This window comes from Phalangium opilio, unplaced genomic scaffold, assembly GCF_054372755.1.
Source record: "Phalangium opilio isolate 3A_F unplaced genomic scaffold, DU_Popi_V2 ptg000024l_1, whole genome shotgun sequence".
NCBI classification, from domain to species: Eukaryota; Metazoa; Arthropoda; class Arachnida; order Opiliones; family Phalangiidae; genus Phalangium; species Phalangium opilio.
Genome location: NW_028324155.1, coordinates 4,469,638 through 4,485,802, shown reverse-complemented (window position 1 = coordinate 4,485,802; position 16,165 = coordinate 4,469,638). Strand labels below are relative to the sequence as shown.

The window sequence follows — 16,165 nt, the reverse complement described above, 5'->3', positions numbered from 1 at the left end:
AATTTACCTCTCCTACAAATAATAACTCGTTGCGTACTGCTTGTCAGAAAAGGTTGGTTAATTTTATTTGAATTTCGGTGCTGGGTTTTGGTTTTAGCTCTAGATTCGCAATTTGTTAATGCCCTTAATGAGGTTAGGATATATAATTAATCATCGTTATTCTTAATACGACTCTTAGAAACATTTGCGAAAATTAATTTAGGACGTGAATTACACCTAGACTTTAATGGAACGCAGGTGTGAATGAAGGGATTTACCCAATTCCATATGGTTCTGTGTGGCATTGATGTTGATGACTCTATGTATACCCCTGCATTGTTTTTTGTTATAAAGGTTCCATACGCGTTGCGCAAAGTTGATAATTACTTCGGTTCTCTTCGCTGCTGCTACAACTCTGGACTCTGAACTTAATTTAAATCGGAAAACATATTTTGTAAGGCAACCAGAAATTCCAAATTTTCGAATAACAAAATGTCACGAATTCAAGTATCGATTGTCGTTTTAATGATGTTCTTTTCTACTCTCTTTTTTATTCAATCTATTGGTAAGCCATCCCTTAATTATTTTACACGTCTTTGATTTATTTTATGAGATGATATAATTAACTTTTAATTTAATTTTTGACTATGCTAATTAAGATGGTGGATCTTTGCCACGTTACCAAGTGAGAATGTTTCTTTTTCTATTTCTCCTATTTACTCTTTGGGAAGGTTGAAAAAAATACTTATGTTTATGACTTTTTGTGGTTTCACAAAGGTGGTGCCACGACCGCCGTTTAAGTTATGTAAAGAACAACAGGGTGAATGTATGGAAAGGTGTGGCGGAGTGGTCCAAAGAAATTCAAGCGATTGCCCATTGCAGGGAAAGATATGCTGCGTCTTGGTTAAATAATAATAACAATTTGTCAGGGTCAATGTTATAAAAATATTGATGTTTTCAAATTAAAAACTTAACATTCACAAAAATTTTTAGTTGGGATTTCTTCCTTTTAAGTTTCATTGCCAATAACCCTATCTATAGTTATCTCTCAAAAATGTATCCGAAATTTCGAAAGAAGTTTTCAAAATTGGTTTTGAACTTTGTTTCGCTTCCTCCGTAGGCCTAAAAGTTTCAGAAATGTATGGCACTTGAGAATATATTTTAAGGTTCCATAAAGGTTAAACCTTGGCCCTGTAACCTCTCGATACCACTAGAAACGGGATTTAAGGAGTTGCTGAGAACGAAGGCGGTAACGATTTTATACAAAAGTATGAGCTCACGATACCAGGCCAATTCTACGATTCGACGTTCTTACGGTGTCCCGAATGCGTTCCTGGTATACAGCGCAAATGCTAACTTCCCCTCCCCCCGCGTTGTTTTCATGATAAATGATTCATACGCGTAGCTCAAAATTCATAATTATTTCGATTGTCTTTGAGACCAGAACTCTTTAAATCGAACCAAAAACAAAATGCCACGAATTGCGTTTTTACTGCTCTTCACAACTTTATGTATTCTGTCTATTGGTAAGCCATTATCAAGTTAAAATTCCTTAGCTATTATCCTCTGATTTAATTACATCCGACTATACTAAGATGTTGCGGAGTCTGGTTTCATGGGTGGACAAGGATCTTACCAAGTGAGAATACTTTTTGTTCTGTCTCCGATTTTTAACCTCGCAATTTCTTGTCCGTGACTTTTTGTGGTTTCACGAAAGATGACTGGTTCGACGTATAACCCATGTACGAAAGAACTGGGAGCGTGTATGGAATGGTGTACTTACGGTCTCAGACGCGATTCAAGCGACTGCCCACAGGAGGGAAAGATGTGCTGTGTCTTGGTTAAATAATAATACGTTTCAAAACAAATAGTTTGACTATGGGTTTATGATATGAGATGTAGATGTTGATGTCAAAACAGTCAAATTAAACATTTATCACTCACAAATTTTATTTATTTATTTTTTTTTATTTTTTTCATTTTGCATTTTGTTTTTACAAGGATCAAGGATAAGTCTGATTGTAATTATTTAAAATATTAACTGTGTGATTAATGACTTCCTAATGGATTAACGTCCGTGCGTTTCAGCCTTTGCACATTTAGTGTACTGGTCCTCTACGTGTCCTAAAAGCATGCTCGTTAATGATAAATACTTTACAAATTCTCTATGTCTTTTATGTCCAGGTAAACATCTTCACTATATCCAGGTGGTATATAAGTGATAGCAATGCTGAAAAATGGCTAAAATAATCCCAGTTGAGTAGAACAATAAAGGAAGAAATATATGATGAGTGTTGATCTCCTCTAATTTCTGCCCTTTGTACGTGTACAAGTCGATGCACGCTTTAGCTCCTGGGAATTTTTCGGTAAATTTATTAGCGTAACAGTTTCCTTCGATTAGACTTGTAGTTCTGTAAGGAATTAAAAATATAACCAACGTGGTTATTTATAACGTGAACAAGACCATTAACCACTGTGTTTAATGGTCTTAGGGTAAACTTACATCCATTGAATTTTCTTCTTGATTTCCTGATTTAAGTCCCTTCGAAATATGTAACTATAATGGTACGTTGCGTGGTTTTCGCGACTCAAGTACACATTCGAAAATCTTGCGTCACACACTTCGAGGTAGCTCGTTGTCGCGCCGAAGCCCCATTTGTTTGTCGGGATGGCGCTATGCACCTTGGGATCCATAGCTATTTGAAAATTGTCCGTCGCTGATGTTCCGGTGTAAATGTGACTTGATAATTCTTTATATTTTTCCGGATAATCCTCCATTAAATTCTGTACATTTTTATTATAAGATTTACAATTTGTTTAATATTTAAGTAAAAATTACCACCTTCAAGTATTTATCAGTTGGTGATCCCGATACGACGAATATGAGCATTTTCGGATATTTTAGGACGTCCAAATAAGAGTTGCAAACAAAATCTCCGCTAGGGTAGGCCATGAAACCCAGTAGAATGCTGTTGTAGGCCATAATTATGAAGTAGAAACACAGGCGTAATGGTTTCCATAGGTATCGTTTGTCTTTAGCGCTGATTTCAGTTTCTAAGATGTAAATTTCTTTATTGTAGTAGGTCTACTGGTTTCTAGTTTGAACACGTGCGGTTTAAGTTGTGTTAGTATTTACCGTGTCCGAGTAAGTGAGCGAACGTTTCGAATGAATAAGTTAGAAGCGTTTGCAACGTGTGGAATTTCCTTTTTTTGAAGATGCAGCGTTTAACGAAAGTCCAGGATAAAGGGATCAAGATGATCGTAAGAATCAGGCAAATCCACACCTATAAGATAAACTTTTTTATTTAATTTAAATATGTAGTCAATATTGACATAGTAGCAATCAATATTCAAAAGCAATCCTTTATTTTAAAAAACTTGACCTGCCCTTGATATCATTCAAAGCCAATTGGTTTTCAGTAAATAATACTGACCTCTATTTGAAAAGTGAGTGACGTTCGAAATATATCGGCTTTCGTCTTTTGCGGTGTGGTTAATAGACCCATGTCAATAGAATAGATAATTTTAGTGCATTCAAAAGAGGTAAATACGTCGTAATCGCAAATGGTAGGGGTTAGAAAGAAATCCGATTCCTGTGTAAAGTTTGAATTTAAATTAAAGAGGGTCTCTATTGTTAGACAAATTTATACGTTTCGGAGTAGGGTCGCCATGGCCCCGGGAGTGCTTTTGTTGACCGGTTTGGGTACTTCGTTTTCCCATCCTTCGCCCATAAAGGTCAAATTGTGCCTTTTGGGACAAAATACGTAAATGTACTTAATCGTAGTTTTTTAAGTGTACAAACGTAATTGCGTACTCAATGTTAAGCTTGGCAATTAGGTCATTATAATACAACGCGTAAAAACCAGTGAAAGATTCTCTGTCTCTTTCCGCGTACAGTAATACCTGTTTAATTAAATAATTGCTTTTATACATAAAAACCTATTTATTCTTCTATTAATGTAGAAACTTACTAGGTTGGTGACAAACCTTAAGAAGGCCATGTTCAGGCAACGCTCCTTTTTTGGGGTAATGTTTTTGTTTTTCCGGTTTGGGGTTTAATGCGCGCTCACCCGTGGTGTTCTAGTTTTTTAAACTGAGTGCGGGCACTGCAAACACAAAATCTCAATTACACGCTTGGGTGCTTCGTAATACCTCGTAAATGAATCTGGGTTTAATATATACTTCATTATTTATGGGTTAATGTAATGTTTGAGCGAACTTATAACGTAACGCTGACTTTCACCTTGCCTCGCTCTCCTTTGAATGAGGTGAAATGTATATATATATAGTATAAGTCTTCTACGAATGAATATCATTTGGTGTAGAGTATATATTTATGTTGTTTTAGATTTATCAATAATATCGACTTTCTAAGCGCTGTTTACGATTTCAAGGCGCTAACCTAGAAAACAAGAAAGGTTACCATTATGTAGTGTTAATATCTGCATGTGTTAGCGTAGTGTTTTTTAAATGAAATTTCGACTCAATCTAAATGGAAAATTGTCGCTGGTAGTTACAAAAGAAGTTTTGTCACGTGAAATAGGCTTCAATCCAGCTCGGACATTAGCGAGTTCATCAAATTAAAGCTTAAAAGCCTTTAGATCGCGTCCACAAACGCGCCACAAACATTTACAATCCAACAAAACTACGTTTCTATAAACCACATTGTTATTAAAAACAAAGATCCACCAGATTTAAAACTAATACATCAACTCTAACGCAAACATACTGCAAATGGCGTTAATGTTCAATGACACGATTTCTATAAACAAAAATCATTAACAATGTCATATATCAGAAAAATAGTATTTCAATTATTATTTATCTGGAAAAAAAAATGCCTAAAATCTCACGAGTTTTACAATGCTAAGTAAAAACACTCTGGGTGTTAGAAAGTTATCGGGTTATCTGAAATCGTTAATGTACGGTCTTTATTCGCGACTTGGAAATTCTTACTAAAATATGACGGTAAATAAGTTACTATTGTTTTCTTTGAAATACTTATAAAAAAGTAAATTAAATCGGATGAAGTTCTATAAAACTTACTTTAATATCATAAAGATTACATTCATAGATCATTTTCTTTTGAAATAATATCCTTAACGAGCTACTGTTAACAACCTACTATACCGCCGTGTATATACAAAATAAAACAACGCTGAAGATACGGCGCAAGTAAACGAAGTCACAGCCATTCCCCTAAATGCTATCTCAGGCCCGAAATGACCAATTGTTGAACCTCCAATCAATCCACCAATTCCAAGACCTTAAATATTCCCAAAAGAAATGAAAGAAAAACATTTTAATTACCCCACGATTAAGATTGGCTATAAATGAAAATGTATGTACCGATGCAGTAATGCAATGAGCCGAGGAATCCAAGTACAGTCGCTATCAGGTTTGGCGGAGTGAATAGAGCAGCATACGTAACGCAAGCTACCCATAATAGGTGATACGTTATCCCTTCCAATCCTTCAAATATGAGAAAATATTCCGGGGTTTCTAGAACAGAATAACCCCAAAAACGAGTGGTGTAGGCCAGAAACGATAACGTCATGATGGGAACGTGTCCTATATACTTTATGATTGGTTCAGAGAGTATGACCAAAATTAATCCCAACTAAAAGTTAAAAAAACATTTATGAATTTAACACGTCCTCACTCTGCCCCAGTTATTCAAGGCTCACCAATGTAGATATGAAAAGACCAATCCCGATAAGTAACTGATCGCTCCCCAGTTCGGCCATCCTCCAAGGAACGAATATCTTTGTGTAGCCCCAACAGGAACCGAGACATAAGACGGTGAAAATGAATATCGAGGCTTCCGGTTTAATGGCAATGTAGAATAGAGTTTTAACTGGGCTTTGCTTTACTCCAGTTGACACTATGGAGTACGCGTTATTGTAAAGCAAAACCTCTTGAGAACTTAACTAAACATGCGGGGAAAATGTGAAACCTGGTCTCTTTGGATCGTCAACTTTGAACCAAATAATACAAATTATTATGGCACCAATTATGGTTAAGTCGAAGAAATAAAACAGCGCTGTGAAGTCAAAGCTTCGTGCATAAATTATCTCGGTCATGTTTGCCATAGTTCCGTTTGCGATGGTTCCGTTTGCCAAGGTTCCGTTTGCCAAATCGACCTCGATACTAGCAACTTCCGGTCCTCTATAAAGATCCAACATTAATCCCGCCAATAATGGGAAAGTTCCAGCACCGAGTGTAGCAAAAGTCCTTTGGCTTCCAAAATCCGCTCCAGGATTTTGGGTAACGAGAATCATGGCGATGGATTCGAACATATTGAAAGTGGTCGCGGTGCACAGTTCGAACAAAAGTCTGAGGAACAAATAAGAGTAAAACGTCACGTCGACGCTACGGGAACCGGAAATGTCCATAGCTGGCACGTGTAGTATCGCCGTTGCAGCAACGGCGGCGAATGTTAATGCAATGGTCAGTATGAATTTATGTTTTCGGAATCGGTCAGCTAAGGCTCCCATTCCTAATTGACCGGTTACTTGCGCAACTGGCAAAAAGGAATGAATAATACCCGTTTGGCTCGCGGTTAAACCTAGTGTCCTCATGTGGACTGACATGAAAGCGAACAATGCATTTTGACCTGAAATACACACCAAATTGTTATCTTCATTTTTTTATTTAGTTATGCTTAAATAAGAAATTTTAATTACCTCCCCACCATAGGAACATTCCAATCTTTAGGGGCAGCAACTTTCGATTGATACATTTACAACCGTTCGTTGCCATGATGTCTGAAACTGATTCTCCGCGTTCTGGTAAAAGTTAAATATTTAATTATTACAAAAACTAGTTATAACTAGACGACACTGAAAAATGGCGGCGCCTACAACCAACCACGTGCGTATTTTGGGTTCAGTCCAAGTAAGACTCGGCTAACGACTTTAAACACTCACTTAACTTTCAGCTGAACTGCACATTGCTAGTATATCTAATTCACAATTTAAGTTTGTAAAGAGCAAGTATATTTCAATCGCAACCCTTTCGTACTCACTGTTTATCCGAAATGAGAAGCTGCGCGTTGAATTTTGTTTCAAAATCAATTTGCCATCCGGTAGAGGTACGATTTCCTCTGGGAGAAAGGGTATGGTACGGTTTTAAAATATTCTTTAGTGTATATAAATAGAATAACGTATGAGGCTGAAAAGAGGGGAGGGCTTTTGACTAAACTCAGAAGCTTCGGCGCGGAATGACAGATGGAGAGAGAACCAATTTTTTTTCACCTATTCTTGTCGTTTTCAGACCTCGCAGCATACCGTTTTGTAACCAGAAAATTAATACACCTATGTTCAGACTACAGACTGAATTCAGGGAAGCTGTTCCCTTTTATACATCTACATATCTGTTTAGTTTCGTAAATAAAAAACCGCATTCACGTACTGCGTAAACATCTAATCTTTATTTACAGATTCATTTTTTTGGGCGAAATCAGTACAAAACAATACAAAGGTTGCATTGTTTTACCATTTCCAACTTTCCCTCCCTCACGTTATTAGTAAACAGTAGAACGAAACAATTGGTATAATAGAATAATTGAGTATAGTAGTAATCCGGTGATGAGAATGGTTAGTGGTAGTTTCACGCATTTTATGCTAATTGGCGTAAATAGATCGCGAATTACAACATCTGGAATGAAGCAGCCCTGGCTTTTCCATATTTGCATCTTTATGTAATTATCGGCAAATCCACTCTCTCGTAAAAAGAAAACTCTGCAGGAACAGAGAAAAATACTGTATGTTAATTATCTAGATCTATTAAAGTAAAAGTTTGACTTACGTATCTTTAAGTTTTGACTTGAGATCATGTTTAGATTTTCTGTTGACGGCCAACACTCTTGGAGATTCGGCGAAGAAAGATTTTGATTTGTACATGAATTTGCGAGATTCTTGGCAAAAATCAAATATGTCAATAAAGATCGAGGCTCCCATTTCGGGAAGTCCAAAGCAAAGTTGTCCGTTCTGCAATTTCTTAATTGCTTCGGTAAATGTGTCCAAAGTCTCCGAATTCTGGTTTAAATTATATATTTCTCGAACCCTGGAGTCGTCAATGCTGCCATCGGGAAATCTTGGGTACTGGATCATAATGAAATCCATGTTTCTTTATTTTAAATCAATTCAAGAAACTCAATCTTACCACACTAGTTGATAATTTATTCTTTGCTGTGACGTAGAGTAGCATAGATGGATGCGTAAATACGTCATTGATAGCTTCAGCGTATATTGGTTTATGAGGTAACGTTAACTTTGATAGTAAAACGCTGTAAAATGAACTAGTCAAAATGAAAGCCGGTAGGACGTAGAAAATGTGAAATATTACTGGACGTAAGTGTTTCAGTTGCGCTGAACCGCCTACGTTTAAATTGATTTTTTTAATTGGGTTATTTAATTTATTTAGTTGTCGGTTTTAAACTTTACTTTGACCAATAGTTCTTGAATAGAGAATGAAGAATAAAGCCCAATACGATGACCGGTTCTTTGGCCCCAGAAGAAACGGTGTTAATATAAATGTGGCGATTGTGGAAAGCCAAACCTATAAGACAAGTTATATATATGTAATCATAAGTATAAATAAGTGCATTAATTCTTACATATTTGTCGAATATATCCAGAATAGATACAAATTCCGAGGGTACGCTTAATGGTTTGCCGCAAAATATGTACAGGAAAAAATACACAATTGGTACTGTGAATTCAAAACTGTCGTTTTGAATATTCTCTTCTTGCAGTAGATTAAGTACAATATCAGTTTGCTATCGTGTACCAAAACATTATAGTTACAAATCAGACCAAAAATTAGAAATTCGGGTTAAATTATAATTACATTATTCTGCACGCTTTCAATTTGTTCTGTCAAACTATGAACTATATTAAATTCCGCTTTGCACCTAAAATTATAAATAAGAAAAAAAATATAGGTTATTTGAGATTTAGATAGTGGGGAAATGGCTCTCCCCAATCTTGATAAAACGCGTTCATTTATCAGTACCTGAAAATCGATGCCAAGTGGTCCACAATGAAATTATATAGCTCTGATTCGGCTCCTTCGATTTTCTGAGTTTCACGGTTAAATTCTCTAAGCAAGACGGCCTAAATATAAAATATAAAACGTTATATTTCTTAATAAAATTATTTTATTAATATTAGTATTTTTATTGTAATGATAATCTTACCGGTATTACACTAAATCGTATTGTACAGTTCGCAATATCAGAATTAAGCGACATCGTACGTCCACCCAATATCAGGGGAACTGGTTCTAATACAATACCCTCAAAATAATATCGAATACATACGGTGTGAATGTTCACAGTTGTCAACCAATCATGATTGACAGTTAATTTCGTAAACAAACGTCAAAATACTAGATCGAGTTTCAATTTAATTTACTGAACACATTGAAGTGAGAACCGTCGCCTATTGTGTTTGACAATAAAGTTCACTTTGAAAGTCAAAACTTTATAACCCATTCAAACACGTGTCAGTCGGTTGTATGACCCAAACAATTGAAGACCTTCTAGCTCAAGTACTTGGGTAAACAACGATAGTTGAATGTACTGAATTCTTTTAATAATATCAAGTGCAAATTGGTGTACTTTGATTTTTATTATTATTAATATGCCTGTAATCAATTTGGCTATGCTTATTCAACAAGACAAAATCCTTTTCCTCTATTTCATAGCCACAGTTCAAAATTCACTAGAAAAATTTAGTTAATTCATATCGGTAAATAAATGTACTTCTTAATTTCAATTAAACTAAATAAACTCAACGCTCTAAATGCCTAGATATTGATTTATACATTCGTTTGATTATTGGAGAGAGAAAAGAACTCTATATTATCAGATAGGGAGAGGATTTGATGAGAAATATTAAACTTAAACTAAATAGCGGGGGTGGTACATTGATAATTTTCCTAGATGGAGTTCGAACCAAGATCCATCCGGAAAAAAAAATCTTATCGAGCTTACTTAATTATATTTTGTGCACTTTTTTTATCAAAATTATGTATTAGGTTCGACTTAAGCCATAAGTGCTTTTCTCTATCTGATTAATCTTTCATCGGCAACCTTTAACTCGTAGCCGTAGCCCCAGGATTCGTTTAAACAATCAATTTTTTATTGTATTTTGCGTTTATGTCTCGTTATCGCTATTTAAACGGGTCAAAGCTATTTTGTAAATCTTGTTGCTATGGAGGAAGTGAAAGTTGTAATTATCTAAGTCATATATATTTTTTTTCTCCCCCAGAACAGTTGTCATATTGATTTATAGCTGTATGATTATGTTGTTATTTATTATGGTGATATTCTTTTGTAAACCTTGGACTAATTATTGTTCTAGTCACGTAGTTTTGTTCCTTAGGTAATTTTAAAGCCCCCCTGTTGTAGGAAGTTTAACAAAATCTTTGTTAATGTTCGTGTTGTTGTTGTTCCATTGCTTGCCACCATGGAGACACAGCTGCAATGGAACTTTAATTTCCACTCCCCTAAAATTTACTCCATGTAAATTAGCTCTTGATGTTATTTTCCCGAAATTTTCAAATTTCATCGAGGGGCTTTAAATTTAAACTCGTAATACTCGGAGGCAATTATTAACCTGACTACATAATTAAAGGGGGATAAAGTCGTTAATTCCCTGCCGGTTGACACATGGTGTCCTTTTCCAAACTAGAAAATCAGACGCCAATTGCTTGAAAACAGAGAATGATAAACCATCGTTGAATGGCTCAATTGAAGTCCATAAACAGCATTTTATTTTTTCTTTGTCATAATTCTTAAAATGCATTTTGAAGAACCGAGGCATAGCAACAACTCAAAGTCTATTGGGAGGGGAGTACCTCTTCCTAATTTGCGTAATTTAAAATTTAAACTAGAGAGAGAGAAAGAGGGAAAGAGAGACGGAGAGAGAGAGAAAGAGAGGAGAAAGATCAAGGACGAGGAAATTCACGTGGCGGTGTTAAGTAACCAAAACTTAATGCGTTTTAGTATAGAAGCATAAATATACTTAACCAACAATATGCAAATATTTTCTTTCCTAGCTCCACGTGCAACGATGGCGCGCTAGCTCTTTAACTAATTTATTGATTCATTCTACGCTTTTAGTGAATACACATTTTCTCCTCTTCATTTTGTTCGCTTTTGTTTAACGTTCGACTGCGGCTTTACCCGGTTGACCTTGGATCTTAAGTGATTACGCATCTAATAAACTCAAAGTCCTTGATAATTTTCAAAGCCCTGTTGGAAAATCATCATCTCTCTTCGAAACCTTTTTCTCTCTCTCGTCAACAAGGAGCCCTTGATAAACCCGGCTGCTCGCGCCACGCTTCAATTCTCTCTCTCTCTCTCTCTCCACGGGTTTACAATCTAAATCCTACCCTAATTAAGAGATTCCCCTTATAAGACAGTTTAAAAATCTTAAGCTAATAATTTTATAAACATCTTTTGGGATATGAAACCTTGAAAAATGAAAAAAAAACTACAAGGCCAATGTTAATTCGATACTCCCCTTAATGCGATGATTAAATGATAATAATTGATATTGTCGCTGTTAACGGATCAACAATTTTAATTTTCTTCTAAAGAGGATTGCCTGAAAATACGTTCTGAATTTCTAGGCTGTAATAATTGCGTTCAATTCGGTTCAATTGCACTATACTGTATACTATTCCATTCAATACTTGCAGTGAAACAGGCGCCAAGTTTTCCTAGCACAGCAGGAAGTGTCCAAGCCGCGATGATTCTGATATAAACTAATATTTATTAGTCAATAAATTAGTCACTGATTGAAACTGGTTCTTCCCGGTTGATATGTTCTCGTATGTTCTACTTAACGTTATTCAAGGATCGAAAGAAACATTTAATCTCTTATTTTGAACTGATAATTTTTATTAACATTTGTTACAAGTGAAAAACAAACACCCATGAGCTGTAACGGACCTTCGCGAAATATATTTTGAATGCAGTTATTATTTGTCTACCCTGTAAGGTCGTAGGGTATCTAATCAATAGCGTTACAAAACTTTATTAATTAAGAATGCAATTTCACTGAAGAAACTTTTTATGAAATTTTCCACGAAAATTGGGTATTCTATACATTAATTTCTTGGGCTTTAAGTATATCGACCTTAGCTGATGTGGGGTAAGCTACAAAGGGATTTAGTTACTAGACGTTTTAAATGAAACAAGTAGATCATATTACGTTAATTATGAAATTAGCTAATGACTGTACAAACGATATAGTTTCTTGACGTTAGATACAATCTCTAAAGGTTATAGGTCAATTCTTGACGTTAGGCACAATCTTCAAAGGGTTTGCGTCTGTCAGGAATGCCAAAACACGTGGGTTGCGAGTGATGTATTCGTTAAATATTTCGTTAATTTCTTTGAAGAATAATTTGAATTCAATTAGAAGATAAGGAAGAAGATAGTACTTCGCTGACGTGTCGCTTTTGAAAACGTGTCCTGTGGATAATTTCCGTTATCTCTAATTGACCGACCTGCGTAATTAACGTGTATTAATAACTCTAGGGTCATTTGTAACGTCATTGGATGATCTCTTAATAATTATCAGTTTTATTTTTAACCGTCTCTTGGACTTGCAGGGTAAACAAATATCATAAAAATACGACTACGTGGGTTTTAAGAGTTAAACGACACGACGCAACTTCGGACTAAACCTGAGTTGTACGGACTGAATTATCAATGGCATTGGGTCAAAAAGTTGAATATATAGTCTGAAAGATGCTTAACATGATCAAAAGTAGTGGCTAATATACTACTATGTCCAAATTGTATTCAGTCCCAGTTAGTTCTGCAAACTCGATTGCCAAAAAAATGAACTGTACTTAACGATACACATGGAAAACTAGATCACTGTTTCATTCACAATCTCTATTAATAGTAAATATTTCCAAAATGAAACCTTGAAAAGGTGTTCCTGTTATTTTTTTGCATTGAGCTATAAAAAGATAAGATGCGATTTCCAACAATGACTTTGTCCTATAAGGGTAATACCACTAACTGTTCACGTGAATCTTTGGTGATTCTTGGATCTTGGTAAACATGTCGAACGGTGATGCGGTGAAGCCGGCAAAGTTCCTCATTCATTTCCATGATTGTCTCGATACTTTAATCACGTTTATAATGGATGACGTGGAATGAGCCCTTATCTCTGATGAGTAATTTATAAATGACCTATTGGAATTTGCATAGAGGAATGACGGGTAATTATCGAGTTGTTATCAACTCCCTTCTGAAAAATGCGAATAAAACTCACGTTTTTTTTCCTAGAAATTGAATTTTAGGGGAGAAAGTTCCTGTTAAGCACGGAGAATTTTATTTCTCAATTTGCATCTAATTAAATTTACATCTATTCTTTACGAGGGGATAATCACGATCAGATTTCTTTTATAAGCTTTTAAAGTTAACAGTAACACGTGCTGCGTTTACACAGAGTTACTGACCCCTCGAATTTTTATAACGCATGCACCAGGACGTAAATATAATATTTCATATTTCATCAAAATGATTCTTTCATAAATATTTAGATAAGTTAGTGCACTCTAACCATTGAGATACTTAAGTTAATCGGCCAAACCTGACCGCATTTTATTCATCGCAAAATATAGAGAAATATAGAGAAATAATTACTTACGATATAAAAAAGTTAATCTTTTTTTTTTTTTTTTTTGTAAATCGAGATGTTCACAAGTCAACGAGTTAAATAACCGTAGCGATAACCTTTATATCGTACAAAATGATAAACACATTTATTCGTTAGTTCGGTAGTTCTTTTAGTTCAGTTTAATAAAAAACAATAACAACCTTTGTAACGAACAGATTTTAAGGAATGATAAATGTTTCATAAGGTTAGTTGTTATTAAATTGTCATTTAATAAATGGTTGAATTAGTTTCTTTCCGGGAATGTCAAGGATGACGTTTATTATTCTAGACACGTTAAAATTTTCCACAAAGTGTTTTTCTCTCCTCCTAGTCTTTGAGGCCGAATTCGATATTCACGTTTCCACGTCATAATCACGTGTAATAGAAATCGCTTAGACGACGAAAAACTTTCCGAAAATTCAAAACAAAATTCCTTCAATTATAAAAAATGAAATAACTGGGCGAAGAGGGAAGCCCTTACTACGTAATAAAACGAGCATAGCAACTCGTAATCGTCCTTGGGAAATAAGAAAAGTGACGTAGTTAATTCGACCTTGGACGGTTATTCCCAGTAATAACAAATTTGAGAAAACTCCCCATCTCGGGAGTCGGGTTTGCGGTTCCAATTCTTTTTTTTTTCTTTTTTTTATTCACCCACTCTTGTGAATGTTTTTAGTTATCTAGGTTCAGGGCAAGCGTCAGTTATTAATCACCGTTGACGTACGGAAATTATCGATACCCAATGAAACGGCATCGATAGATTTTATATTAAAAAGAAAATTGTGGTAAACAAGCTTATGATTCTCTTGGATGCGTTCCCGGGCTGATAGCTTTTGGAAAAGGTTTCACCTTTTTAGATAATCGGTTTTAATGGATGAGATAATCTCGTTTTCCCCTTTTTCCCCCCTTTCGACTCTGTATTATACCATAGTTGTTATCTTACTTGTTGAGAGGGGGTGACGCCAACGGTTTTTGGAAAACTCCCTATAAAAGCCACCGCGTCCACGTTAGGAAATCATAACGCACTTAAGAGTTACGAAGCTAACAGCTGACCAACTACAAGCTCTTCAAGAGATTTAACTTAGAAGTTTTTTTGTGAATCAACCCTTTGATTTATTGACAACTATATTGTAAGTATTCTTTATATGACTTGGTTTATTTTAATTTATTAAACAATAGGGTTAATTGTTTGTTTATTTTAAAGGAATTTATTTAAATATGGCGTCAGTCGTAATGAGTATGGACAGTGTTTACGAGAACAGCGTTCTCGCAATTGAATCATTGCAGTCGAGGTTTCCCCAACATCGTGATTTCTTTTTCATGATTTCCAACGTTTTCGATCCTCGATACGCCTTTTTAATCTACGCACCGTTGTTGTACTCCTTCGACCGTGCTGCTGGAAAGAAACTCATGTGGGTTTCGGTCCTCGCCGAATGGTCCAATCAAGTTTTAAAATGGATGTTGCACGGAGAACGACCCTATTGGTGGGTTCATGAAACCGGAGTTTATAACCGTACCGGAACCGCTTTCCCCACGATGAAACAATACTCCATGACATGCGAGACTGGACCCGGTAGTCCCTCGGGACACTCTATGGTGTCAGCCGCAGTCTGGTACGTCCTGATTGAAGCCATTTTGAAGAATTCCGGAACTTTGACCAAAAACTCGTAAGTACCTATGAAAGCTTTATATACTATGAATTTCAAATATCTAATTATGAATTTATATTATTTAACAGAAAGAGTCTGATGGCCTCTATTTGCTGGTGTACTTACGCCTTCTTGGTTTTCTGTGTCAGCGTTTCTCGTGTTTATATCGCTGCGCATTTCCCTCACCAGTGTCTTCTCGGAATCATTATTGGTAAGCACCCAAAATTTTATCTTATCTATTTATTCGAACAATAGCTTAAAACGAGGGTATTCTCTGAAAACATAACGCTCATCTACAACTTATTTCTTATCTTTTTCCAGGATTTACCTTCGCTATGAATATGGAAAAGATAATGAACGTCCTTGATAAAATGAACTTGCGTCACTACATCTTGGCCACCGCCGGACTCTTAGCCAGTGCCTTATTGACCTTCGCTAGTCTTAGAGCCATGGGATTCAACCCAATGTGGTCCGTCGATCGTGCTCTGAAATGGTGCGCTCGCCTAGAGTACATCCACATGGACACCACTCCCTTTTTTTCCATGATGAGATACGCCGGGTTCTTATTGGGAATGGGCGTCGCTTTCAACTCGTTCTTGTACCAGAGAGTGTCCAAAATTAACCTGACCACGAGTATGAAGATTTTCGCCGCCATCACTTGCGTTTTGTTGTCCAAGATCTCCGAAAGGATTGACTTACCCAAGTCTAACACTACCTTGTTTTATGGATTGGCCTTTATTGAGAATGCCGTTTTGCCGTACTTGTTTATCTGCATCGTACCATACGTCACTTCTAAGTTATGGTCAACGAAAGAGGCTGCCATTCAAAAGAAGGTGAATTGAAAAC

The 16,165-nt window shown here is 35.8% G+C and overlaps 4 protein-coding genes and 3 long non-coding RNA genes across 10 annotated transcripts; 3 read left to right on the top strand and 4 right to left on the bottom strand.

The window, feature by feature from the left end:
• The first annotated feature begins 403 nt into the window (after positions 1 to 403).
• Positions 404 to 965, top strand: LOC149692296 (uncharacterized). Its single transcript, XR_016382664.1, has 3 exons — positions 404 to 544; positions 639 to 664; positions 757 to 965. It is a non-coding gene; the product is annotated as an uncharacterized LOC149692296 (long non-coding RNA).
• Positions 966 to 1,336: 371 nt separating this feature from the next.
• On the top strand, positions 1,337 to 1,926 carry LOC149692295 (uncharacterized). Its single transcript, XR_016382665.1, has 3 exons — positions 1,337 to 1,505; positions 1,575 to 1,618; positions 1,697 to 1,926. It is a non-coding gene; the product is annotated as an uncharacterized LOC149692295 (long non-coding RNA).
• Positions 1,863 to 3,341, bottom strand: LOC149692294 (uncharacterized). 2 transcript variants are annotated; one of them, XM_089868016.1, is made up of 3 exons: positions 3,116 to 3,341; positions 2,483 to 3,033; positions 1,863 to 2,390 (listed from the first exon to the last, which is right to left on the bottom strand). In XM_089868016.1, exons 2-3 carry the CDS (start codon positions 2,755 to 2,757, stop codon positions 2,177 to 2,179), a joined length of 489 nt encoding a protein of 162 aa, XP_089724142.1. In that variant the 5' UTR covers positions 2,758 to 3,033; positions 3,116 to 3,341; the 3' UTR covers positions 1,863 to 2,176. The 2 variants fall into 2 exon arrangements, with proteins under 2 accessions (XP_089724142.1, XP_089724141.1); XM_089868015.1 differs by lacking the exon at positions 3,116 to 3,341 and having other exon boundaries at positions 2,483 to 3,055.
• A 52-nt stretch (positions 3,342 to 3,393) lies between these two features.
• LOC149692293 (uncharacterized) lies at positions 3,394 to 4,619 on the bottom strand. Its single transcript, XR_016382667.1, has 3 exons — positions 4,162 to 4,619; positions 3,951 to 4,085; positions 3,394 to 3,882 (listed from the first exon to the last, which is right to left on the bottom strand). It is a non-coding gene; the product is annotated as an uncharacterized LOC149692293 (long non-coding RNA).
• Positions 4,620 to 5,009: 390 nt separating this feature from the next.
• LOC149692292 (uncharacterized) lies at positions 5,010 to 7,146 on the bottom strand. 3 transcript variants are annotated; one of them, XM_089867997.1, is made up of 7 exons: positions 7,007 to 7,146; positions 6,850 to 6,943; positions 6,666 to 6,767; positions 5,936 to 6,595; positions 5,667 to 5,863; positions 5,329 to 5,599; positions 5,010 to 5,245 (listed from the first exon to the last, which is right to left on the bottom strand). In XM_089867997.1, exons 3-7 carry the CDS (start codon positions 6,739 to 6,741, stop codon positions 5,079 to 5,081), a joined length of 1,371 nt encoding a protein of 456 aa, XP_089724123.1. In that variant the 5' UTR covers positions 6,742 to 6,767; positions 6,850 to 6,943; positions 7,007 to 7,146; the 3' UTR covers positions 5,010 to 5,078. The 3 variants fall into 3 exon arrangements, with proteins under 3 accessions (XP_089724123.1, XP_089724124.1, XP_089724125.1); XM_089867998.1 differs by having other exon boundaries at positions 6,909 to 6,943; XM_089867999.1 differs by lacking the exon at positions 6,850 to 6,943 and having other exon boundaries at positions 7,007 to 7,071.
• Positions 7,147 to 7,383: 237 nt separating this feature from the next.
• On the bottom strand, positions 7,384 to 9,313 carry LOC149692291 (uncharacterized). Its single transcript, XM_089868001.1, has 8 exons — positions 9,182 to 9,313; positions 8,998 to 9,098; positions 8,833 to 8,896; positions 8,600 to 8,761; positions 8,427 to 8,541; positions 8,146 to 8,360; positions 7,789 to 8,084; positions 7,384 to 7,721 (listed from the first exon to the last, which is right to left on the bottom strand). The coding sequence occupies exons 1-8, from the start codon at positions 9,233 to 9,235 to the stop codon at positions 7,505 to 7,507; spliced, it is 1,224 nt and encodes a 407-aa protein (XP_089724127.1). The 5' UTR covers positions 9,236 to 9,313; the 3' UTR covers positions 7,384 to 7,504.
• Positions 9,314 to 14,888: 5,575 nt separating this feature from the next.
• Positions 14,889 to 16,161, top strand: LOC149692290 (glucose-6-phosphatase 2-like). The gene is made up of 3 exons (XM_089868005.1): positions 14,889 to 15,337; positions 15,409 to 15,530; positions 15,641 to 16,161. The coding sequence occupies exons 1-3, from the start codon at positions 14,889 to 14,891 to the stop codon at positions 16,159 to 16,161; spliced, it is 1,092 nt and encodes a 363-aa protein (XP_089724131.1).
• The last annotated feature ends 4 nt before the right edge of the window (positions 16,162 to 16,165 follow it).